This window comes from Rhododendron vialii, chromosome 2a (genome assembly GCF_030253575.1).
Source record: "Rhododendron vialii isolate Sample 1 chromosome 2a, ASM3025357v1".
NCBI lineage: Eukaryota > Viridiplantae > Streptophyta > Magnoliopsida > Ericales > Ericaceae > Rhododendron > Rhododendron vialii.
This window is the reverse complement of record NC_080558.1, coordinates 33,462,274-33,489,407: the sequence shown is the minus strand read 5'-3', so window position 1 is coordinate 33,489,407 and position 27,134 is coordinate 33,462,274. Positions and strand designations below refer to the sequence as shown.

The 27,134-nt window shown below is 37.3% G+C and overlaps 1 protein-coding gene across 1 annotated transcript; it reads right to left on the bottom strand.

Moving 5' to 3' along the window:
* Positions 1-974: 974 nt before the first annotated feature.
* LOC131316964 (obg-like ATPase 1) lies at positions 975-25,720 on the bottom strand. Its single transcript, XM_058346546.1, has 12 exons — positions 25,439-25,720; positions 21,923-22,090; positions 19,927-20,050; positions 18,706-18,797; positions 13,081-13,179; positions 12,211-12,324; positions 10,494-10,558; positions 9,116-9,232; positions 7,364-7,439; positions 5,690-5,782; positions 4,975-5,025; positions 975-1,345 (listed from the first exon to the last, which is right to left on the bottom strand). The coding sequence occupies exons 1-12, from the start codon at positions 25,523-25,525 to the stop codon at positions 1,247-1,249; spliced, it is 1,185 nt and encodes a 394-aa protein (XP_058202529.1). The 5' UTR covers positions 25,526-25,720; the 3' UTR covers positions 975-1,246.
* Positions 25,721-27,134: the final 1,414 nt, after the last annotated feature.

The following is a 27,134-nucleotide window of genomic DNA, read 5'->3' as shown; positions in this document are numbered from 1 at the left end:
CCTTTTTTCTCCTTATTATTCAATTTCTCACGTCCGAATGCACGGAAAGAAAATGAAAAGCGAACGCCTGAACAGCTTTCTCCACTTTTATCAATGGAAATGGACAAAAGGTGAAATACTCACTTTGTTTGGTTTAGATTTTAGAAAGTTATTTTTGAGAGTTGGAGTGGTAATGAGTGGAGAGAGATAGAGAGAAAGATTTATTGAAAACTGTGCCGAGAGTTGAGAGTTACTCTCAAAAAGTCCATCCAAGCAAAGTGTATTTTTGCCAAATTAAATTTCTACTCACTTCTGTTCGGGGGAAAAAAACAAAATAAAGACTTAAACTCAGTTGCTCCAACGTCTAAGAACAGATAAACAGCTTAATTTAGAGGCTTCTACTACTTTTTTTGGTTCAAGTTTTAAAGGATGGTCTTGCTATTGTCATGTCAGCCCACTGGGCTGACGATAAGCACACTAGAAGACAAAAAAACACGTATTTCTATGTACTTTTTATACCCTTTAATACACATTCACATACTCACTATAATGGACTGATTTTAGAATTTTCCTTTAAAGGAAAAAGAAATGAAGGAAATGACCTTAATTACTTACCTCTCTTTAATGGGCACTAAGATAATGAGAGTAGTAAATAACCATTATCCTTGATTCTGAAAAACAGAAAACTGCTATTATCCATCTACACAAAAAGAGGTTAACCATAAAACAATTGAGCAAGTTTTGTTGCTATTTTCAAAAACCATTGTGCAAGACAACTATGAAAAACTACTTTCTTCCACTTCGAACAACTTGAAAATATTCTTATGATCTGATTCCGTATAATGCATTATGTAAAAAATCCTCAGGATCCCAAGAACTAGACAACAAAAATGATACAAATATGCCCAAATTTTCAAGAACAATTCAATTGGACAACAAGCGATTGAAGCTGGACCCAACAATGATCTCAATTTGGTATTTCAGTGACTCCGATAGACAAGCATAACCACATTATCATTATCGATAAACTGAACCTGCTCTCTCAACTTCTTCTTAATCGAGTTTTGAGAAATAGATTCATGGTATTCCAAGTGGCCAACTATAGTAGGGGATCTTTAAGTATGAACAGAAAATAACTACAACAGCAAAACACGATACAGTAAAAATTTTCTTCGTAGAGCAAGTCAACGGAAAACAATGATGAACTTGTATACTCAAAACTTCTCAACACAATTCCATCTTAAAAGTTTTAATTAGTGTGTATATCTCACTTCTTCCCACCACCAGACACATTGAACTTGAAAAATATGATGTCTGCATCTTGGACCACATACGTCTTCCCTTCCTGCCTATACTTCCCAGCAGCCTATTGCAAGGAAGAAAGAGACATGCGTCACATGTAAAAAATTCGAGGAATTCTGGACCAAATGCAGAAGGAATAGACTGAAAAATTAAAGAAAAGAGCCAATTTTCATTCTACATATACACAAGTTAATATAGTAGTAACGTGAGTTGGGGCCTATGAAGCATGTGTACTTCACATGTTACTTCTACATGCAGACAACGCACAAGAAAGTGCACCATATGCTTTTCCTATAGTATATGCCAAACTACACAGATTGCCACAATATTCCAAGCCGTACCCCAGCCAAAAATTATACATCTTGTATACAACAGTGAAATTAGCATGCTGATAAAATCAAAGCTCTGGTCTGTTGGTTCATTATTACATTGAGAGCAAACATCAGTTTGTACCTTTCTTTTGCCATTAAACAATGGTTCAAGGGACACAAAAAAAAAAAAAAAACACACACACACACACATCACATAAAAAATACTGATTAAACCGCTTAGTTGTCCTTAACTTAATACGATAAGGGCGTCCTTACTTAAAGTTTTGTGTATATGAGTCCCCTTCAGGTAAGGGAGTCCTCATTTTAAATAAAATGCAGACGTTCCCTTTTCTCCCCTTTCCCGATCAAATTTTGATGATCCGAGTTGCTCAATGTGTTCAGAACGTGATTTTTAGGGTACCCACGAGAAATCAACAAAAAAAATGACTGGGAAGAGCTTGATTTGAGCAGTTTTTATTTGAACCGTTCGATAAAATACAAACAAAAACTGCTCGGATCAAGCTATTTCCGGTCTTTTTTTTTGTGCTAATTTTTCGCGGGTACCTTTAAAATCATGTTCTGAACATAATAAGCGACTCTGACATTGCAAATTGGTCGGGAAAGGGACGTCCTTAACTTAATACGGTAAGGGCGCCCTTACTTAAATATATATATATATATATATATATATATATATATATATATATATATATATATATATATATATATCAGGGCGATTCCGGAGACCCTTAAACCCCCCCCCCCCCCTCAAGTTTTCGATCGAATTTTGATGATCCGAGCCGCTCCATGTAATCAGAACGTGATTTTAAGGGTGCCCGCGATAAATCAACAAAAAAATGACCGGGGAGGGCTTCATCCAAACAGTTTTTTATTGAACTTTATTGAACGGTTCAATAAAAAACTGCTCAAATCAGGCCCTTCCCGGTTAGTTTTTTTGTCAGTTTCTGGCGAGTACCCTTAAAATCACATTCTAAACACATTAAGCGGCTCGGATCATCAAAATTTGATCGGGAACTATGAGATTAAGATTTGGAGGGTTTTTTTAAGAGTCTCCGGAACCACCCCGTGTGTGTGTATATATATATATATATATATACAGTCCGTCTCCCGTAAGGACCACCTTATTTTAATAAAATGCGGACCTCCCTTTCCCGATTGAATTTCGATGATCCGAGCTGCTCAATGTGTTCAGAACGTGATTTTACGGGCACCCGCGAGAAATCAGCAAAAAAAATGACCGGGAAGGGCTTCATCCGAGCAGTTTTTGTTTGTTTTTTATTGAACGGTTCAAACAAAAACTGCTCGGATGAAGCCCTTCCCGGTCATTTTTTTTGCCGATTTCTCGCGGGTACTCTTAAAATCACGTTCTGAACCCATTGAGCGACTCGGATCATCAAAATTCGATCGGAAAATGGGAGAAATGAGGAGGTCCGCATTTTAACTAAAATAAGGACTCCCTCATTTGAGACTAACTATATATATATATATATATATATATATATATGCCTAAGTGCATTTATACAAGTAGAAAACATATATTCTTTAACAGACATATACCAGCCATACATAAACCCCAGTAACCCACCATTTTGGATTTTGCTATATCAATGTACTTGTAGCACCCATATCCGATACTCCTAGACGCCCACCCAAACACTTCGTGTGTGAAATATAGAGGTACACAGCCTTACCCCTTCTTCTCCATGAAGGCAGATGCTCGATTCTCATAACCCACAACATCACTAGGACTGATAGCACTTGCCATCAATCAGTCTGCTAAAAGTTAAAACCATTACGAATCCCAGAAAAGTTTTTCCTTTGAACTTCCTTTGTCTAAGAGGTCATATCACATTACACATCCAAGGAGATGACAAAGTTCCATATGAAACTAGCTCATGTGCATCTCAGGGCAAGAAACAGAAATCATTTCATCTTTGGTTCTACCACTTCAATAAACTGGTCAAAATATGAATTTTTCATTGGTCCAGAAAATTTAGCAATCAATTGATATGCTATTTTTCCATACCAGTAATACTAGAGGTGGAAGAGAGAAAGACAAATGAAGCAAACAAGCATCAGAACCTCAGTAGCACGGACACTTCATTGGAGCTCACATACTGGTGTTGGAAACTGACACTCTTTGAACAAGTGTCCGACACTCAAATCAAACGTCTCCTATTTTTCTCAATATTTTTTGTTTGGACACCGGCCCAGGACACTCTAGGACACTCGCAAGACACATCGACATTATTAAACGAAATTGTAGATTCTAGATAAAGCACAAGAGCAGTTAAAAAAAAATAAAAAATTAAAGCTTAAGAAAGTCTTTTCTTTTTGAGTAACAAATGACCTTGTATTGACCATAAAGACACATAGACGATGTAATGCCTTTGTCAGAACACTTTTCTGAATGATTTTTCATAAATAAAAGTAAAGGACATTATTCCTACAATCATAATTAGAGCCTCTTATTTTTTTGGTTCTATTCATATCGTAGAACACACAGATTATTTTTAAACATGTCCCCAAAAGTGTTTATCCTCTAATTTTATAATTTTCCGGCCGACGAGTCAGTGTCATATCATGTGTCCATGTTGATGCTACTTCGATCAGAACCAAAGATGCCACAACCAATATAAGGATGAGTTCACACTATACTATTTATCTTCAGTATTTTTTGTCAACAACTTACTTTTCGAAATTTAAATTTTTGTCGTGATTTATAGCATTAGTTGTTTGTCTCTGAAGAATCGGAAAAGTATGAAAATGTGGGCAGAAGTCGAAAAAAGTTCATCTAAGATGACACTGTAGACAAAAGGTACCAGCTGTTTGGTATTTTCCTTTTTAAGTGAACATTTTTTAGCATTTGCTCATAATTTTTTTACTTTTCAGACTTCTCTCCTCGAGATGGATGATTAATCCAAAAAATAAAACGTGAATTCAACAAAAATTCAGAAAACACGACGAAAATACCAAAATATTAAGGTGAACTCACCCTAATTGCCCCAGGTTATGACATTGATTAGGTCAAATCCCTTGAATTCAGTTGATTTATTTTTTGAATTTTTGAACTGGAGTCATTTTCTGAAGAACAATTTCAGTTACTTTTTGCCAAAGGGTTGATATTAGTCAATACCGTATGATTTTTGCAGAACTGCAGATTATTTCTCTTCTAAGTAGATTACAGGTGAACCTGCCGATATGAGCATTCTCAAACCTCAATTCAGTTGGGGAAAATTGGAAGGTTTTGGGCTACTAATGGGGTGCCACATCACAATTCAAGAGCTAAATCCACAAACTTTCCATCCAACAAACCTAGAAATGCAGCTATTACTTAAGCAAGCAGAGAATAAAAGCACACCTTAACAGCCCCTTCAGTGCCAAGTTCCTTTAGATCATCGAACTTCATCACCTGATTATCATTGTTAAGACCAAGTAAGCACTTTCGAGCAGTTCCACAGAAGTATCAAATAGAATAGATGAAAAACCAAAGCAACAACATTATTGGTATCTTTAATAAGAAAATAAGCAACTCATCTTCAGTTATGCACTTTAAAAAGACGTTAATGAGCTAGATATTACCAAGTAAACATTTGCAAATAGAAAATCAACATTCACCAGAGGACCTTATGAGTCTCAGTGAAGACCGGAAGTAATGAGGGACAATCAAGAGGCCATTTCATACGAGGGTTGGTAGCAAGTTAAAAGGGGCAAATGGAAGAGTACAACAACCAAAATAACAGTTAATTAAATAAAATATCAGAACAAACACTCCTTATTACACAATCAGATTGATTTCCAGGATTAGTTTTTCAAGCAGTCTCTAATGGAAAACACGCTAGGAAAATGAAAAATCAACAAAAGGCATAAAATATCTCTTGATTTCAGTACTGATAAAGCAACGACAGAAAATAAAGAACAAAAAACACAATCAAAACACATCAATCAGAAAATAAAGAACAAAAAACACAATCAAAACACATCAATTAAACCACAAAAATATCACGAAAGAAAGAAAAATAATAAGTCAAAAGGTTTGCATTCTAAAAGAGGAAAAATATCGTTCAAGGAATTACCTCAGCACAGATGAAGCCTTTTTCAAAATCAGTATGAATTGTCCCTGCAGCCTGAGGAGCCTTTATCTGCCGTCGAATTTGCCAACATTTGACCTAGTAAAAAGGTCAACAGTCACATTCAGAGATCAAACTATCATATTCCGTATCATTGGTCAGTTGTATTGGACACTGGAAAAATAAAAGTTCAATACTGCAAGCGTAAGATCCAAAACCACAAAATGGTGCTTTGGTGGACAGTCTTCTATGGAGCTTTGCAAAAAAGAAAATACTCAACAGCAGACCAGATATTCGAAAAACGGAGAAGGCTATACATATTCATGTCATGCCTAGGGAAGTACTTTAACATACTTTCGAGACCTGATAGCCACAAAGACTCATTCCAACTTGAAGAGTAACTCAGTATGGACGTCCAAGAGAGAACACTAGCCACTTTTCAGCACGCATTCTTTCCCTTTATAAACTAGCAGGTCTGTTAGTGAAGACACATAAGGTGATTTAGTTTGGCCTCGGTCGAGATACCAATAATCAACTTGGTATCGACGGGTAAGTGACATACAGTGATGTAGGGCCAGTTTAGTGTACAGTTAATGAAAGCTCTTCCAAAAAACTAAAATTGAGCCCAAACCGGTTTTTGTTGGCAGAAAAAAATAGTATGATTCAGGGGCTAAAATAGGCTTTTCTGTAGGAAGCACAGATCCAAATGATACAGAATGAATCAAATCAACCCTAGCCCAACCCAAAAAGTTTTGGGATCAGGCACCATTTCTTTTGAGTTAGGGTCTGTGCTTGAGCTGAACTGATTTGTATATTCACTATCATTGCAAGTCCTTCTCCCACACTCCACTCTCATCTTGCGAGGAAGAAGGGCTATTCAAGGGTTAGTGGAGAGTCATGCGCTATGAAGCAAGGACACATCGCTGGAGGTCACATACTGGTGGCGGACATGAATGCTCCTCGAACACCTACCTGACACAAATCAGAAGCGTCCTACTTTATTTTAATATTTTTCAATTGGACGCTCTGGGTACACTCTAAAACATGCTTGGGACATGCTAGTACACTCTCGGGATACATTGGGGTGTCCAATGAAACCGTAGGCTCTATTTATAGCTCAAGGAACTATTCTTTTGTGTGCAAGACGATGGTTGCTAGTTTAAAATGACACGTTCGAACATAAAATACTTTTTGTTGGACCACTTTCGTAGATAATCTAGTACCAGACATGAATAAAGGTACAGTGGATAGGGATTTTTAATTTTTATAACAATTAGGGCCTCATTTCCTATTTATCATTGTGATTTAAACATCTACTGAGTACTATATAATAAGCATACAGAAATGTAACTTTCCAAGTGTTCCCAATGAGCCATGACATCCTTTTCTTGTATTGGTGCAACTTAGGTCACTTGTTTACTCACTAAACCATCCTTCTAAGGCTCACAAACATGCCTACATACATACAAATTACAACGTTACCGATTCTGGACTTGCATGCCTACCAAGATTGTTGAAATGTACTTGGGGAAGGAATTGGATCAAAACAACTCAGATAATGGCAATTACACCAGGCTGATCATGCAAGGCATTTAGCAGCATTTCAGGTTAGCAGAAAGCAACATAGGCAAAATCAAACAAATAGAAACTGAACAAGAACTGTTCAGGTTAATTTCATACCTCATCAGGGCCAGCTGTAAAAAAGTATATGAGGTTTATAGCTGCGAATCCAGTCTTTATGATCTTTGGAAGGGCACTGTAGCAAAATCCATATATAGGTTAGCTCAGACTTTTTAAATTAGAAATCTACTTTCCAAATACTCTTATTTCAGATAACTTACCATTCTAACTATCTTTTAGAAATGCAAACAATTAATTATCAACAAAATAGACTTAGATATGTATAACATCATCGGCAAATACAGAAAGTACTGATCATATTGGCAAGAAGATGGTTAATGAGAAAAGAACTACAGCCCCAATAAGCCTTAGATTCTCTTTCTAGATATGTATATCCATATGCCTATAGTTTTCATACAACTTGGTGTCTGTAAGGATGGCAAAAGAAGAATAAAATATATTTAGAATGTCATTTCTCTGTTGTATTCTAATACATATAAATCCAATAATGTCGAGTGGCAACATTAAACCAAAAGCATCTTGGATTTTATGTAGATTCCCATTCTATTATTACATTCTAATCTATACCTCAGCATTCCCGCTTTGCCTAGATGAGAAATGCATACAGGTACCACAATCGGGAATATTCTTCTAAATTGTGACACAATTGTTGCAATTTGCAAAGCAGAAGAAAGACAACTTGTAACAATTTTGAGTGTGAACCATGACAGTAATTGCAATCATCAGTGCTAGGAATTACGCGAGCGGGTACCATATGCACTTTTGGAAAATCAGAAATGCAGAATATTCATGCTCAGAAATTGTCCAAAAAATGTTCTAGAGAACTTTCTGAAAGTACCTAATACACCCTCACATAATTCAGACTTGAATCTTCTGAATTCCTTTATTCTAACTGTTGAAGTTCAGAAACCTTTTTAAAGAAACAAATTTTGCTATTTACAAAAATATTGAAACTGCTGTATCCTGTGTTGCAGAGTTTGCAACTGCTGAATCCTTCTCTGCCTTTTCTTCCCTTTCATCCCTCTCTGTGATTCTGTTTCTGCTGTTGTTGCCGTTTCTACGATTGCTGCGTTTATCCCTGTCCCCTAATACTTGGTGTCCCATAGGGTTCGAGTAGATTTTATTATTTTAAGATGTAATGAATGGTTATCCCCCTTCCCTCCTCTGTGATTATTTCAAGGTTGCACCGTTGTTTAATTAAGTTAAGTTGATTGGTTAATATGCAATATCTTGCTCATTACATGGTTTTGAATGGTTTATTGATTGTCTGTTATCTATGTAGTGATGCTATGTATGCTGAATTCGAAGGGGATTTGGCTAAATCTATAAATTTTCTGCGTTTATTATTGTGGTTCATGTCTAACATATAATAATACGATAAAGTTTGCGTGTCTGTCATGGGTCTTGTACTACATTTTTCTGAAAATGCCCGTGCTGCCATGCCCGAGTCGAGTCACGTGTCAGCCCATTTTGGGGTGTATCATGTATGGATTGCAAGAAAGTTCATAGAAAAGTTAGGTTTGAAGATTCCCATGATCTGTAACTTTTTATATATTACAGGAAATATTCCGAGGGCAAATTTTCCCACAGCTCTGGTGGAACAGTATACACCACACCTCCCAAACAGACTTACATAAAATTCCAGCACCCTGAAACAGCATACACCTACCAAATGTATCTCTGTGGCTAATGGAAATTAGCGAAGACCACACGCACCAGAAAACAAAAAGAAGCAACACCCTAAACAGCTGAGGTTGCTAGAGTTGCAAGGTTCCCAAAGCTGGAACTTACCTTTGTAGTTTGTTCTCCTCGCAATACTTTGCGGCTTCATCTGCAGGCATATCAGCAAGATTTCTCTCTAACGCACAGCTGAAAGGGATAATTGGCTCACCTCCATGCTCCTGCACCCTAAAAAAATAAAGCAAAAAACCCTTCACACGTAGCCTTACGGAAGAGAGAGCATAATATGGTCGTAAAATGCCGAAAACATGAACTTCATAGAAGCCCATCACAGTCAGATGCAATAAAATAGGTAAAACGCACTCAAGACCACAAATGGCATAAAATGTCCATTTTGTTATGCAGTTTAGTACGATAGAGAATTTTCTAGAGTCAAGTACGCAAGACTTGCAGTTTAGCCAAATGGAATTGTTGAGTGAGGGTCTAGAGCATGTGGACATGACAACCGAATAAAAATTTAAGTAGAGGAGTTTGTAGTCCTCGAAATATAGCTTCCGCAAAGGATACACTTGGTTCAAGTGCAAGTCCTACAAAGGCACTGTCAAGGGAGCTATATTAACTGCAAAAGCAGTTGCAGCAGTATTGGACAGCATTGGCGGCTTTATACAACTCAAACACAGGAGAGAGTAGTAAATAACAATAATCTATTCAGTAGAAGCTACAAAAGAACCTTCAACATTTAGGTTCAATTCTATTAAACGCTAATCATTACGAGAAGTAAGCCAAAACGGCCTAAATAGAAACTGAACAGCAAAATATAGAATTGAAATGTTGAAGAAAGCAACAAGCCATAGTTCTTACTCATGATCGAATAACCGAAAGTAAGAGGGTCACTTTTCAGTTATACAGTTCCAGTGAAACTCAAATGGAAGCGGCAAGGCAATATGACATTACTGATTTATTAGTTACTTGCCCATGTCCAAAATCATAGACTCCAAAGTTCAAAGCAACGGCAGGAAAGTAAACATTATCAACCACACTACTCAAGACGAATATCGTGTCCCAAACATGTATTCTACCAGTCAAGCGATTGACAGAGAGAAAATAACTTCTTCCCACTGAAAAAATTAAAACTATAGCTAGCTAAATTTCAAAGAGCAAATCCAATCTTGTAAATCCAAAAACCATAGATCTTCCTTCATAAAGATGAGTATGTATTACATTTACAACATTCTTTGATGAGTTTAAACAACTCTACCTGATTGTGAAAATCATTCTTGTCTACACTTTGTAACTGTCAATATTATGGAGAGTTTTTCCTTACAAAGCATGAATTACGGCCAGAAACTTGATCTTTTTCCTTCGATTATTCTACAAGATTATGGAAGGTGTTCTAATCAACACATTATCTATTTTTCCTTATGATCCACACACACAGATGCCTCAGAAGTGCATAATTATTCAATTTCAAACACAGCATCAAACTTACCATGTATGAATTTTTGGAAGAAACTTGTTCTTTTTTCTTTGATAATCTTTCTCATTCATGTTAACCTGCATGGCATATGTATATTCTGGTCAAAATCTCCACATCAACACCAATCTTCCACAATCCATAACGAAAACAAACTCCCATTTTTGAATTTGAAGTCCAAAGAAGCAACAAAGAAATTTGTTCAAATCAAAAGAGAAAAACAGAAACATGTGATAGGAAAACTAGACGTTTTTCCTTTTCCGTACATAGCAATACGAAAAAATATTAATGTAGCAAATTATGGTTTTAAGATGTCACTAGGATTGCATTTACTCAATCTTAGAAAAAAATTCAAACTACAGTGATAGGATACGTGAGTACATTGCAGAGCAGACAATGTTCATGGTATTCATAAGATATCATTTCCACGCCATACTAAAAGGAAATAACAAAGCAGAGTATCAAGGCCTCATCTCGATATATCCGTTGAGAAATAATCATCAGCCCTAATAAGATGCAATGGAATAAACATTACTAAATCATTTGATCCGATGTGTCAAATTGAAGGTGATGCAACTAGTGGTACCCTAATCTGAAGCGCCGAACAGAATCAAGTCCCAAATTTTGTAGGTAAGTTGCATCAAAGTTTGAATATAGCTTTCAGTGTTGATAAAAACTTTTATGTGGTCAAAAAAGCCCCATGATTCCTGGCTTTCGGTTGAAGAAGACTACTCAAATAGATGAAGTGTTGTGCAATTGATCTTCCTTTCACTTTCAGTTCGTTGATCTCTGGAAGCATTACGGCTTGTCCACTCAACTCGGATTACCTTGTCCTATTTGGAACTGCTTTGATTTGGGAATTGAATAGGACAACTTTTCAGTCCTCGGAGTTGTCAAAGTTGTCAGAAGGACAGAAAAGAAGAAATGACTTGCATTTGATGATGGAGCTGATAGGAGTTTACCTATTGAAGCCGCATTGCTAATTAAACTCATCAACGAGACGAGATGAAGCAGTATAGTAGACAATTTGCTGACCTCAAAGAGGTTATGCACTGAAGTCTCTCACAGCAGGTACTAGTATTTTTGAGGGTAATGGATTTTATTTTTTTGGAGTTCCTAAATTGGACAGACAAAGCCAGGTGTATGAAATACATTGATCATGTTTTGCTTCATAAGAGAAATGCCAAGTGGGTGGCTTTCTTGGACATAAACATGGCTGAAGTGGAGATTACAAATTGGACGTCATCTACACATTAAATGGTCTTCTTACTGCCAAACTTGAGGTCAAGTTTTTTTTAGAGGGGAGTCGATAGTTGGTATTCTGGTTGAAGGGAACACAGAATAGTCTAAGATATAGAATTGGTCTAATTATGAAAAATACCAGCTCCGTCATCAAAATGCACCTAAAAGTCCACATGACTTATTTATAGACAGAAGGGGATAATTGCCTCTTAAATCCACTGACAGAACAATTGATAAACTGAAGTCTATATAAAAAACAAATGGCACATAGTAATGTTAATTCTACTGCATCATACAGATGGCCTCCATTTAGTGTAAAATCCTTCAGTATCACTTCATGTAATTAAGCAACATACAAGGGATATGCAAACTAAGCATACGCTGAAAAGAGTAGATATCATCAAAAAAATGGTTCTACAAAATCCCATTTACAACAAGCACAGTGGCATGACAGGAATGTCAGCAGGAAAGTTTTTTTCAGATGACTTACCAAGTAAACAACAGGCTTAGCAGAAAGCAATTGAAAAGTATTCAGTATCTCAATATCCGCAGCTTTCCAGTCCCCCAGACGGACATCTTTTCCCTCTTCAAGCCATGTTTTGATCTATGGAGACAAGCATCACCATCATTAAACTTCTTCCAACCCAGCAAAGCTATGCCCCAATTACCTGGGTCAGCTACATGAATCTTGTTTTGCCAGTTAGACTACCTCTGTAATACGTTGAGCGGGATGTGCAGAAAGTGTATTGTCCTTTTGAGCACATAATGGTTCTATGTGTCAAATGGCCCATGAAGAATAAATAAAAACATACAAGCATAATTCATTGTTGACAATTGAGAACATCTTTAAAGATATAGGAGTAGCATGGACAGGCAAGGCACATACAGACGTCGGTTAATTTTGACTGAGGCTAGAAAATCAATACCAATCAAGCCACAAGTTCATGCTATGTTCACAAGATCATCACCTCAAAGTACCTATCCTCTTCTCACATGCAGTTATCCACATGATTCTTAGCATCATCCATGTAAATACACCTACTCTTCTCTTCAATATTGTTCGTTTTCGTTTCACATCACATGGTGTTCATTAAATATAATGCGCAACACTGTGTAAACCTTTTACAGATTCATGCATCATTTGCTTCGCTTTTGTATACTATGTACCCTTCTTGCGCGTTTCTAATACATACACATGCAGTTAATGTCAAAAACTTCAATGCAAAAAATGGACCAACAAAGACTGCAGACTGAAAAAAGGAATCAACAAACATAACTATCATAATAAAAATAGACTGAATTGCACAAGGTAACAGTGAGACCAAAGCAAAAGTATTTCCAAAACAAATAATCCGCATACCCTTTGACACAGCTCAAGCTCTATCTTCAACTGCTTGTCATTGCTCCTCTTCATGCTCTTTTCAATGTCCTCAATCTTCTTTTCCATGAACTCAAGGTCCTTCACACGCACAAAACACAAAACAGCCCATCCTTGTTTAGATGGGTTATCACTCCAAAATATGGAAATGAAAGAGGACATTAAAGTACATGCCAACATCTGAAAATCAGAACCGCTTCTTTATTTCTTTTAATGGCAATTGATGCAATGCCCCCAAAGCAGAAAGAATGGAAGATCTATAAATAAAAGTAGGATGTTGGATAAACCAATTTTCCTGGCAGCAACTAGCAAGAAATCTCGTCATTGGTGTTCACAAGCTACAAATCCCATTCAAAAACTGAGGGGATGGAACCAGAAGATTTATTAACAATGATCACATGCCACATAAATATAATTTGAAGTCGTATATCTATATATTTATTTTGTCTTTTAAGACTTTTGCAACAACAGCTCTTCCAGAGAAATGGGAAGTTCAAGTTGTTACTTGGAGAGAAATGTATTAGGGTGTTACTATCCCTTAATAACCATTGTTTATCTATTTTATAGAGATAACAATGCAAAAGAACAATCGTATTTTATCCAAGAAGAGATTGGATGAAACTGTGATCATCAACAACATAGTCACTGATGTTAAGGCTTGCTTGCTGTCTTGGAACAAGATGTCCAAATAGGTTAACGTGTACAGAGTGGAACATACGTAGAAGGTTATTGGTTGGTTAGTTTGGCTGTCTGCAATACATAGGCAACAATTAATCTGTTTTGGTTATATGGGCTCTCAAGGAACTTCCCTCAGCCATGTCTTTTGTGTGGTTCTTCTATAAAATAATTATCTTACCCTATGAAGCACGGATACTCTATTTTGGCCTCTGTATCACGTACCATACGCGTAACAGATACGGATACGTATCCGATACGTTTTTTAAAGTATCCGGTTTTCAAATTTATTTTTTGGTGTCCCGATACGTTTTGGATACGTTCGGATACGACGGGATACGTTTCGGATACGCTCGGGGGTAAATTTGTTATTACTTAAAACATATGGGTTTGAACTGTAATTAGGGTTATATATCCTTTATTTCCCCTCACTGACGAGAAAAGGCAGAACGAAAAGAAAAGAAAAGGCAGAAACGAAAAGGGGGAAGAAAGTGATCCATCTCTGTCTCTCATCTCTCGATCTGGACTGGACCTGTAAGTTCTACTCTCTCTCTCTCTTCTCTCTTTTCTCTCTCGTCTCTTTTCTCTCTCGCTGTGTAGTTACAATAGTATATAGCGATATATGGATACAGAGCTATAAGTCTCTCTCTCTCTCTCTCTCGTCTGTCTCTTCTCTCTCTTCTCTCATCTTGCTGTGTAGCACACACACACACACACACAACGCTGTATAGATGTTGAGGTTGTGTTGTCATCTGATATTTTTTTTTATAACAGTATATTGAATCCGAATGGATTCTGCTTCTGCTGGTACTGGTAGTAGCTCTGTTTCCTCATCCTCACAAACGAAAGCAGTGGATACTAATAATCCTATTTGGAGTTATGTTACAAAATTAGAGAAATTGGGTGATCAAGGGGGAAATACTTTGTGGCAGTGTAATTTTTGCAGTGTTGTCAAAAAGAGTTCATACACTAGAGTTACGGGCCATTTGTTGAAGTTGTCGAATGGAATTGGACCTTGTCAAAATGTTACAAAGGAAGTTCTTGCAACTATGAAGAAATTAGATGAGAAAACTAAAGCAAGAATGAAAGAAAATGCGCCAAAGAAAGTACCTCTACCCACTTCTACTAGATCGTCTGGTTTTGTTCTAGAAGGTTATGAGACAAAGAAACAAAGAACAAGTGGGAGTAGAAGTGAAACTATATCACCCGTTGAGAAGGCATTTGACAAGGGTAAACGTGATCAATTGCATGCGGAAATTGCTAGGATGTTTTATTCCGGGGGTTTGCCATTTAATTTGGCAAGAAACCCTTATTATGTGACCTCTTATCAATTTGCCGCAAACAATCCTTTGTCTGGATATTTGCCACCAAGATATAATTTGTTGAGGACAACTTTACTTCAACAAGAAAAGACAAATATTGAGAGATTGCTCCTACTGATTAAGGGAACATGGAGAGAGAAAGGTGTAAGCATTGTGAGTGATGGATGGAGTGACTCGCAAAGAAGGCCTTTGATCAACTTCATGGCTGTGACGGAGGGTGGGCCTATGTTCCTCAAAGCCGTGGATTGTTCCGGTGACACAAAAGATAAGTATTTCATTTGTGAGTTGTTGAAAGAAGTGATAGAGGAGGTTGGCCCTGAAGATGTGGTTCAAGTAATCACAGATAATGCTAAGAATTGTGCCGGTGCGGGACTTCTAATTGAAGGATTTTATCCTAATATCTCTTGGACATCATGTGTGGTCCACACTCTCAACCTTGCCTTGCAAAATATTTGTGCAGCAAAGAATGTGGAAAATAATCAAGTGACTTATGACGAGTGTTCTTGGATCACGATCGTTGCGGATGATGTTTCATTCATCAAGAATTACATCATGAACCATTCCATGAGGTTGGCTATCTTCAATGACTTCGTTCCTTTGAAGTTGCTCTCGGTTGCAAGTACTCGTTTTGCATCTATAATGGTTATGCTTAAAAGATGCAAGCTTCTTAAAGCTAGTTTTTAAACCATGGTTATAAGCCCGATGTGGAATTCTTATAGAGAGGATGACACGGGAAAAGCAAAGTTTGTGAAAGAGAAGGTGCTAGATGACATTTGGTGGGACTCCATTGATTATATACTTTCCTTTACCTCTCACATGTATGATATGTTAAGAATTTGTGACACAGATAAGCATTGTCTTCATTTGGTCTATGACATGTGGGATACAATAATAGAGAAGGTAAAGGTTGCAATATATAGGCATTAAGGAAAGCGGCATGAGGACTCATCTACCTTTTATGAAGTTGTTCACACAATTCTCGTTGATCGATGGAACAAGAACAACACTCCACTCACTCCACTTCATTGCTTAGCTCATTCACTAAATCCAAGGTGACTTCTAACTTCATTAGTTCACTTCATAAATAGTGTGAACATTATGTACTCTATTATTCATAAATTAAACTTCAACTTTTCTTTGTATTACGAAGGTACTATAGTGATGAATGGCTTCACAAGGGTCCTAGTAGAGTGCCTCCACATAAAGATGTTGAGGTGCACGAGAAAGAATGAAATGCATGAAAAAGTATTTTCCTAATTCGGCAGATCGCTCAAAGGCTAACATGGAATTTGCCAATTTTCAAGCACGGCGGGAGAGTTTGGGGATAGTGATTCCATCCATGATCGCTATGCAATGGACCCTAAGAGTTGGTGGGTTACTTATGGTGCAAGTGCACTTTTGCTTCAAAGCGTAGCCTTAAAGCTACTTGTGCAACCTTCTTCATCATCATGTAGCGAGAGAAATTGGAGTACTTACTCATTTGTGCATTGGGCTAAAAGGAATAAGATGACTCCAAAACGTGCGGAAGACTTGGTTTTCATTCATAGCAACCTCCGCCTCTTATCAAGAAGAACTCGGCAATACATGGAAGGACAAACGAAGATGTGGGACATTGCCGGAGATGCTTTTGATACATTTGGGGATGTTGTAGAGCTTGAAATTGCACAACTCTCTTTTGACGAACCAGAGTTGGGAGGCCGTAAAAACTACGGACGATGGTGATGATGGTGAAATTGGCGATGAAGCAATGGAGGTTTAGCGAAATGCAATGATGATTGCAATATTTTGGACAGACAATGAGAATCTTTTGACTTTTGATGATGTTAAATGAACTCTCTTCTTTGCTTGGCATGTGAATGGTGAACTTGTGTAACAGATAACTTTAGTCACCAATGGAATATTATTTTTATTTATTTTGATATTCAACGTATATCCAACGTATCGTATCCTACTTTTTGGAAAAATCATGTATCCGCGTATCCGTATCGTATCGTATCCGTATCTCATATCCGTATCCGTATACATGCTACTTAGATCTTACCAAAAGAAATAGCAATACAAAAAGACTCAGAGACCCGCGAAATTCTATTTGCCCCCTTTTTCTCAGTATCCTCGCCAAACTCATTTATTCCTTATTAATACCCAAATTACCCCCTCATTTCTCAATTCCCCCATTTTAAGCCTCCAAACCTTAACTTTTAGACAATCTTAACCACCAATGTTTACCTCCTTCAACCCTTCGCAACCATTCGCCACCCTCTCCTCTATCACCTTCAGCAACCTTGCTGTCTCTGGTGGTTACTTCTCCGGTGGTTTCAGTCGTGGTGGTTGGGAGTCAGGACTCAGGAGAGGTGGTCGTAGTTTTAGCCGTGAATCTGTTCGAGGCGGCCGTGGTCGTGGTCATGCTCTTAAGACATTGCATTTTCTGTAACGGCAATAACCATACTGTTGAGTGTTGTTGGGATCTTCATGGTTGTCCTTATGCCTATCATTACTGTTTCCGAGGATGATTGACACCTACTTAGCTCTTCCAGACCAGCTCCTGCGCGATTACTATTCTAGAGGACGAGTACCATCGCATAGTTTCTATGACTTCTCATATGCCATTTTCCTCCATTGCTGCGTTCGCTCTGAAAGGTCCTTTCGAATCTTTGATTGATTTGCTATCAAATTATCAATACTCCTTGGGTTACTGGTAGTTAGTGGCAATAATGGCAATGATTGGCGGTTAGTGGCGGTGATGGCAACAAAGGCGGAACATGGTGAGATAGGGAAGAGGTAAGGGGGTTGTGGCCTTTTCGGAGCTGCTCCCTGTCTCTCCCTTCTTTGTAATAGACACATGACAACTAAGCAAAAGAACCCTACAAACTTACCCCAAGAATAGCCTGAGCTACAGAGCCGACATGAGCCGAGCCTTGACTAACTCAAGCTTGGCTCATTTACCCAATGAGCCAAAACTCCCAGCTTGAGCTCATGCATTTACGTCACTAAATGAGCTGAGCTGAGCCGAGCCTCGAGCTGCACATGAACAGTTCGGTGATTCGTTTGCAGCCCTAAGCATAGTAGGTTATGCCCATTGGTCTATTATTCCTTAGTAGCACGAAGGAGGAGCGGAGTCACCTAAAAGCTCCTAAGGTTGGGAGTGCCTAAAGAGCGTATATAGATCATATATAAATATGTATATAAAATATCTTTAAATACTTAACCATTGCAGGAAAAGTGATACTTATTGAGAATTTTCCTGATCGTAAACAGTAATTATCGGAAGTTAGATATTTTTAATTTGCAAAACCTCTTGACTGATATGATGCACATAATCTTATTTCCACAATGGCAGAACTTCCTTAAAAGTAAGAGAATAACTGTCTAAACGGCTCGATAAGCTCCCATCTTAGTTAGGGGCGAGCTCCCGTCTCGGGAGCACATCCATTTTAGAAGGATCCTGCTAAGGTCTATTCTCTAATACAATATATTTGTGGATCGTAAAACAAAATTACTATTTATGTTTAGTTGCATGATCATAGGTAACAGAAAAGAAAAGTGCGCATAAGATGTAACTAATGCTGGATCTTTCCACAAACAACTCAAGTTTATCAAATATGGCGTATACCTTGAGACGCAATTCTTCAGTAATAACCTCTAAATCTCTCACAGGATCCACAGAGTCGTCAACATGGATGATATCAGGATCTTCAAAGGCACCTAAAATACAAAATACAAGTGAATTATAAAAAAGGAACACTGGATAGGCGGAGCAGAAAAGCAAAGAAACTTCTAATTAGTACCTAACACCTTTGCTTTACCCAACACACGGGGACGAGAAAATTTTCAGTAAAATTAAGATGAAGAGATTTCAAGGAAATGCCATGGCAAAAGAAAAGGCTGCAAGATATACTCAAAGATTCACTCTCTTTGGAAGCTCTCGGGGTGAAATGAACAAGGGTTGAACCGTTGAAACCATAAGGTCTTAGTAGCAACACAACCAATCATGTATGATTCTCACTCCATCCCCTTTCGCGTGGCATGGTTGACCAAGCACATAGCTTCAGAGAAGGTCCATTGAATAGAAGATTTAAAAAGATTTCATCTTTAGTTTTTTTTTCCCATTTGAGTAACTTTTTGGGAACTGTGAATGTTCTTGCATATGAATTTTAAGAAGGATAATAACGAAAGGAAGATGATTTTTGCACTCCACCTTTTCATAAATGCACTCCACAATTTATCTTTTAGTGCTTGTGCTGTGTGTAAGTTTAAGCAACAAAACAGTGCATTTTATAAAAAAGTGGAGTGCAAAAATCATTACCCTAACAGAAATTACCGAGAGATTACAAGATTCTGCAATATTGACATCTAAAATAGGACTGCCAGTGCCAGAAATGGAAAGTGAGACACAAAATAGAAGAGACAAGTAGAAACTACTCCAAAATCCACATCATTCGAGGGATGTACGGAGCTCAATCCTATTTGTTAAGGTTCAGAAAACATACACCAATGGACAGTGAGGTAAATAAATATGACGGGTCTACCAAAACCAGTTCATTCATGTTTTTAAATAAGTCTTGCAGTGAATAGAAAAAGATGAATTCTAGTAATCTAATATCCTAATTTGGACACATATAAATAGTCTTCTACAAGAAAAAACAGGATGGCAGATAATAATTTATCATGACAAGGACAGAAGAAAGAAAACTATACTATGAAATTGACTCCACAAAAATAGGCCTTGCAGCAGACCACTCAAATAGAAACCAAGATGTAATTTCTAAAACAACAATCCAAGAAAATCCACAATTTTAAGGCCCGTACTGCAGAAAAATGACAAGTGTCTCACGTAAAACATGGAAAATGCCGTCAACTGCACGAATATGAGATAAAAAGCTGTTCCCCAATCCTTGTCCTTCATGAGCACCTCGAACAAGTCCAGCTATGTCATGGATTTCTAAGAAAGCTGATACCTGTCCATAACCGAACTAAGTCAGAAAAGTAATAACTCTGAAAGCAATATAACCAAACCAAACCGAGCCTTATGTCCCAATCACTTGGGGACATGTTTTGCAACTGAGAGAGAGTGTCCTACAGCAATATTGATGGAGACAACAAAATCCCAAATACTTAATAGTTAATATGAATAACCTGTCAGCCAATTGCGAAAATTGAAGACCAAGATAAAATAAATTTTACAATCTTCATGGTTGTAAATATCCATAGGAAATGGAGACTGTCAAAAGTTTAGCAAGACTCTCTCTCTCCCCAAAAATAGCATTATTATCTACCTTTTGTGAGAATAATAGACTTTAGCATCGCACCGTCAGAATAATATTGGTATAACCAGACCATTTCACTGCCCTGTAATTTGCAATAGCTAGCCATATAGCATGTCAAACGTGGAGATGCTCTGAGCTTCTCCATTTGTGGGCTACTCCCTCTGTCCCATATGGTTGTTCCCGCACGGAAAACTCAACTTTTTACAGGGACACGCAATGAATGCATGTCTCCTAAGAAAGTGTGATTAGATTTTCAATAGTAGCCCTTCTTTTATACTCTTAAACTACTTTTAGTCATTTATGAGGGTTTTAATTTATGGAAATTTAAACAACTTTTCCTTTCAAAGAGGACAAGTATTTTAGGGCATCCCAAATTGGGAATAGTCAACTAGCAAAATAGCGCGGAGGGAGAATATTCTTTCCATACTTAATGTGGGTATAAAGTTCCAAATTTCATCCTCTAATAGTGAGGTACAAACACATACTATGTTCATCTATAGCTATTTTAGGGCATCCCAAATTGGGAATAGTCGACTAGCAAAATAGCGTGGAGGGAGAATGTTCTTTCCATACTTAATGTGGGTATAAAGTTCCAAATTTCATCCTCTAATAGTGAGGTACAAACACATACTATGTTCATCTATAGCTATAACTCCGTGCCAAATTCGGTAAAAGATACACTTATTACTGTAATTTAGCATGTCCATTTGTTTCTACCTCTCCCTCGTGGAATCCACATATCGACATTGCACTTGCCATCTTGTGAAACAGATATAAGAAATAGTGTTACCAGATTGGAGCAAGATGGCTAAATGTTGGCTTTTTGACACACTTCTTTAAAAAACAGCAATAGCTAACCACTTAGAGCAACCCAAATGCAATGGCCAAACCAATTGCCAAACAAATAGTCATCATTCACTTTTAGAGCTCCAATGCACAGCTAAAGAGACGGACAAAACTTGCCAATGGCTAAATCATGGACCATATTGGCATTTTCTTTGGTCATCTCTCAAATATTGAGCATATCTTCTTTCTTTTCTCTTGATGTGGGACCCACAAATGCGGTGTGATTTTGACTTTTAGCATGAAAATTAAAGAAAAAGCATTTCTTGCAGTGGAGCAAGGTTGCTAAATTTTAGTAACATTTTATGTACTGTAGCATGCCAACATTTTATTCCACCATGCCTCTTTTAGCCATAGTGCATTGGATTTGCTCTAAATATGAATGCATGCAACATCGAATCTTAACCATCTTTCAAATACTCTGTCTAACTCTTCAAAAACGGCCAAAAGCCTGTATCTTATGACATAAAGTCATAAACTCTTCAAGATGTCGAAGAATCACAGAACACATGTAACAAACAGATATACAAACAGTCCAGTCACAACAAATGTTAGTCCCTAAGATCCAGCAAATAGCAGGACAAGTACGGCAGAAAAGGGTCTTTCTTGAGCATTACGAAACTAGTTAAGTCCACTACTCCAGATCTCCACAACACACTGAGTAATTGCAAAGCAGACTATCTGTGAAAGAAAAATAAGATTTTCAAGTGTAGTACGAACCTCGCTCTTTGGCTTGTACAATTGACAAAGCCATTCAAATCGCTCATCAGGAACATAAACTCGAGCCTCATTGGGCTCAATGGTACAAAAAGGGAAGTTCTCTGCTGGTATCGACAACTTTGTGAGTGTATTAAAAAGAGTAGATTTTCCCACATTCGGCAATCCAACCTGAAAATTAATAAAAACAAATAGTTCAGCATTTTGATTATAACACAAATGAACTATGGTGAACGAAAGGAAAGAGATCGCAAACACAAAATGTTACGTTGTAATCAACTGATATTTAGGTGCTGTACCAGGCAAAAAAGATCATGTAAGATGGTGGAGAATCTAAAAAAACATTCTAAGGATATTAACACCAAGGACAGCACTGGAAATTTAGACAAGGGCTAAAAAGTTATGGAGTATGTCATCTCAGTTACCCACGTTCAGAGTGAGACTGTGAAAATGAAAATGAATTTCATTCTCAACGATGAAACCATTCGTCATGGGATAACTCGTACACCAGAAATAGAAACATAACAACTAACTCAAATTCCAGTAGGCACACACAGGCATCCTAATTCCTAAACATTTCAAGTTTGAAGAACGCATGATGCATCAACGGAACAACTAATTTTCAGAGTATGGGGCACCTCGAAATTAGTTTGTAGAAACTCATATCCAGTTGACTAATTTTCAAAGAGTACTCCGAGATGGATACCGAAATCTAAAAGGAACAAGAATATCCACACCAACATGAATATCCCTGCCCGACCGGTACAATTGAACCTTCAAAATTCAAACACATCAAACTGGGATTTACAAAATATCTTGACATCTTAGGCACTACCTAACTTTCATGCTACATAGATCACAACACATCCTGCATTCCTTCGAGCGTCTTGACTGTTTTGAAGGTTTATCAAAACATAATATAGTTAGCAAGTGTCAAAGTTGAGACCACGATGAAGTTCCACCTACGCTTCCTTGTGGAGCATCATCAAAGGGCGGGAGGAAAACTTTATTTATAGAGTGACAACACGTTTATATAGAGCCACATGGTTAAAACTTAAATATAACAATTATCATTTAAGGATTACGTAATATTAGGCTCCGTTCCGGAACCAAAAATAAGTCCTTATTTTTTAAGAAAACAATTTCAAGCTCAAAAATTATGGACTTATTGAAATCTAAAAATATGCAATATGGATCTTGTTTAGAAGATTCGATGAGATCTTTTATACGATGAAAAAAAAAATTAAAAAAATATTTTTCGTCTACTTTATTTTTGAGTTTGAAAATGTGAAATAAGCTGCTTATTTTTTAAGAAGGTTTCTGGAACGGGGCCTTAGTAAGACACATGCTAAATTGTACAAATAAACTCATTCTTTACATACAATTACATAATCAACTAAAACAATATGGACTTTTATGAATTTCAAAAATTAACGGGCTCATGCTCGCACAACCGTTGTAGCTACGGCACCACATATTTGTGACCTAGGGTAGGACTCCTAGAGCCATCATAGCAAGAAAACACCTTTCAGGCAACAAATTAAAAACGGAGTTACTTCCTGATTTCATGGGGGGAAGAGCTTACATGGTCTTAGGTGTAAACGAAACAATGTTCTGTTTTCAAAGCTGAAATGAAGATCTCCTTTTCTTCTCACTTCGCAAACACCATAACACACAAAGGAACCACCTCCCAAGCCTTCCTAAACCATCTCCTGGGGCAGTCAAATCTTGAAGCTGAAAAAAGCTGGGCTTGTTTTGGTTTGGGTTTTGAGGGAGGTTTTAAAGTGTAATGAGATAGAGAAAATTTATTAGAGACCATGCGCTGGAACTTTGAGTATCCCAAACGAACAAGCCCTTAGTGACTGATCCATGCATCACCCAGGAAACTCCAAAAACAAAAACAACCAAATACCAAAAAGACCTCGTGACAAAACTATGCCAAGGAAGGTGATTAACAGTGCCCCCACAACAGCAACACCAGCCAGGTAAGAATTTACCTCTCTTCCTTAAGTATTCACAGTCAAATGTTGGCTTTCAATTCCAGAGAATACCTATACAAATCCAGGGGGCTTGTTTGATTGGCCAGACTAGACGCGTGAATGGATTACAAATTCCATGGCATTGCATTTTCGGAATCTGTGGGCAACCGTTGCTAGAGGTATTGCAAAACAATTGGACAACGAAAGCCCACCACACTATGCACCACAAATACAGGTACCAGTGCAAATATGGATACGAATACAACAAACTCTAAACAAACGACATACAGATACGGCTGGGACATGCTTGTAACATTTGGTTAAATACATTATAGCCAATGTTGTCAATTCGGGACACGTATCCTTTACCTGTTTTTCATTTTATGAATTGTATTGTAGATACCCATATGTGAACAACAAGATAATAAATACACAATTACAAAATAGTTATACCTAATAACAAACTAGAAATCTATTCATAAGAGAAAAAAGAAGTTTTTATGACACAAAATTCTAAGTCTCTCAAGTGAATCTATCGCATTGACGATTTCGAGTGTCTTAGGCAAGGGAAGGGAAGAAGAGACCTCATCTGATTTCTTGACTTCTTTCTTCTATTCGAGCCCCAATGGATTGAGTTCGGTGTTTTTTTTCAATGGGTTTGAACAACGCCACAATTAGATCAAACGACTTAGAACGCATTTCGGGTAATAAGGTCTAACTTTTTCTCAATAACTCATCGTAAGATATGTACTGAATTGGGACACACGTATATATATCTAGGATACATCATCGTATCGTCCATCATGGGATTTCTACACACACAAAAAAAAACTAGATGGGATACGTATCTCCAACAGTTTGATATCATTACACCAAAGGACCTACAAACCAAAGTTTAATTCCTAAAGTTGCTAAGCATAGAAAAACTTTCATCAATCTAACCTCGTGCTTCTTTTTTTTACTTTGAAAGCAATCTAACCTCATGTGAAGCATCAATTTAGGATATGTGGTGGTAATCCCCTCACCACTAATGTGGCTCCCCAAATTACTAGACCGCCCAAACAAACATAACTTAAGGCAAAGGACAAATTGGAATTCACAAGTGTTCGAAAAAGTAAGTCCATACAATTCTAAAATTTCATAGAATGAGTGCAGTTCAAGAATCATATCAACTTGTGCTTGCGTCTATTCATAACAAAAATCAGAGAACTTACTTTTTAATCTAAGCAAGCAGTGCAACAGACTACATTCGACAGAAACTCGCCAATGAACCTCACAATCTAACATTAGATTTTTCGCAAATAATGTTTTCAAAAACGAAAGAAAGCAAGAAAGAAATAATCAAACGAACTGAGCTATGAAACGTGAATTGAATCACACGAAGTAGGATATGAATCACTAATTCTTGATGCAATTTTAATAAGATTTTCATTTCACTTCCCACAGCTTCTGAATAACCAAACACAACGTAACCGAATTCGACAATATGTGTGTGTGTGTGTGTGTGAGAGAGAGAGAGAGAGAGAGAGAGAGAGAGTACAATCCCAATCTTGAGGTGAGATGAGAAGCGTCCAAGGATGGGCCTCTCGGCAGGTGCTTCCTTCGATTTGGCAGCCTTCGGAGGCATTTCTATGAGAGCGATAGAGCGGGAGGGAGAGAGAGATATACACTGGAAGCTAGTCTAGGGCTTGAATTGCTTTGGTACAGTGACTGTGTTCAGCAAAACATGGACTGAGGAAATGGACGAAACCTTTTTTATACCCACTGCCCCTGGGTGTCATCAACCCTAAAAAGATGATGACTGAGCTCTCATCTAATATGCTCTCCCGTGCGATTTAGTTTGGGCCACTTGTGTGCTTTTTTTTTTTCCACGATAACGGTCAGAGTCGTTTATTTTAGAATTTGACATTGATAATGTAAAAAATAAAGTTGATCCAAATCATTTAATATGATTTTGAAATACATTAAATCTCAGATAATAGTATCAAAAGAATTGCAATCTAGTATTGCACATTTTTTTAAAACAAGTTAATAATTCATTTCGAAATCATATCAGAAAACATCCAATCAACCTAGTTTTTTATGTAGTCAATATTCTTGTCGAATTCTAAAAAATAAACAGTTACAATTATTATTGTGAGCGAGGAAAAAGCCCACAAATTATCCAAACTGGACGGCATGGGAGCTCGTCCAACAAGATGGTATTCATGCGTCGGTTCAACGCGTCATCGTCTTTCAAGTTTCAACGGCTTTGGCATTCAATCGAGGGGAGGCCCAGAGAGGGATTTAACGCAGGCCATTAGGTCCAATCTAGTACACACTATTTTTCTCAGGACTTGGGCTGAGGTTGGGCCTGTAGAAATTTTCACAATGTGAGGAGGACGTGTTTTATTTTAGGGGTGTGATAAACGAACCCAACGAGCTGAATGATTGATTGTTTAAGTTTGGTTTGGAAACTTAAGGAGCTTTAAAATATGTTCAAGCTTGGCTTACTTAAAAAGCAAGCTGACCTCAAAAAAGTTCTTATTGAACTAATCACAAATCGATTTTGAGCTTGAGAGTTTTAAGCATCGTAAGTTGAGCAAGCCGAGCAATGTCTTATTTGAGCTTGGTTTGAAAGCTTAACAAGGTTTAAAAAATATTCAAGCTTTGTCCATTAATGTAACGAACCGATCTCAACCGATCTTTTAACGAGCAAACATGATAATGCTATTTGCTCTAATGTTCAAGCTTTGTTCGTTAATGTAACAAATCGCTCGTTAATGCTCAAGCTTTATATGTGTTACTTTATTTTTTGTATCTACTAAACAAACAACAGGTAATGTTATTTGCTCTAATTTATTCTCATTCTCCTTCTTAAATAAAACAACTGATAATGTTATATGTGGTAGTATAATTCATGTATTTTTTTTAAAAAAAAGTAACATATAACTCTGTCTTGCAAAAAATATATATATTTCCAATATTGTATACATCAACGGGGTTAGTGGGAGAAGTTAGTTAGTGAGTTAGTCCATAGGGAGTTCAGAAAACTATCCATGGCCATGAACCCAAAAACCGCTCACGACGGTGCTCGAATCCTGATCTCTCACAAAGAGAGAGCCATGCGTTACCAACTGGGTTACAAGCCCATTTGTCTTTGCAAAATAATTAACAACCTGAAAACTTCAATAAAAGTTCTCTAAGAGATAAAGTTATATCTAGTGTGAGATAAATCAATATATAATGTTATCTGT

Excerpts from the sequence above, each read along its gene's own strand:
- LOC131316964 (XM_058346546.1), bottom strand. The coding sequence starts at position 25,525 with ATGCCTCCGAAGGCTGCCAAATCGAAGGAAGCACCTGCCGAGAGGCCC. Across the intron at positions 22,091-25,438 it reads CTCACCTCAAGATTGGGATT|GTTGGATTGCCGAATGTGGG; the intron begins GTACTCTCTCTC and ends ATTAATTTTCAG. Across the intron at positions 5,783-7,363 it reads TTACAGCTGGCCCTGATGAG|GTCAAATGTTGGCAAATTCG; the intron begins GTATGAAATTAA and ends CCTTTTTACTAG.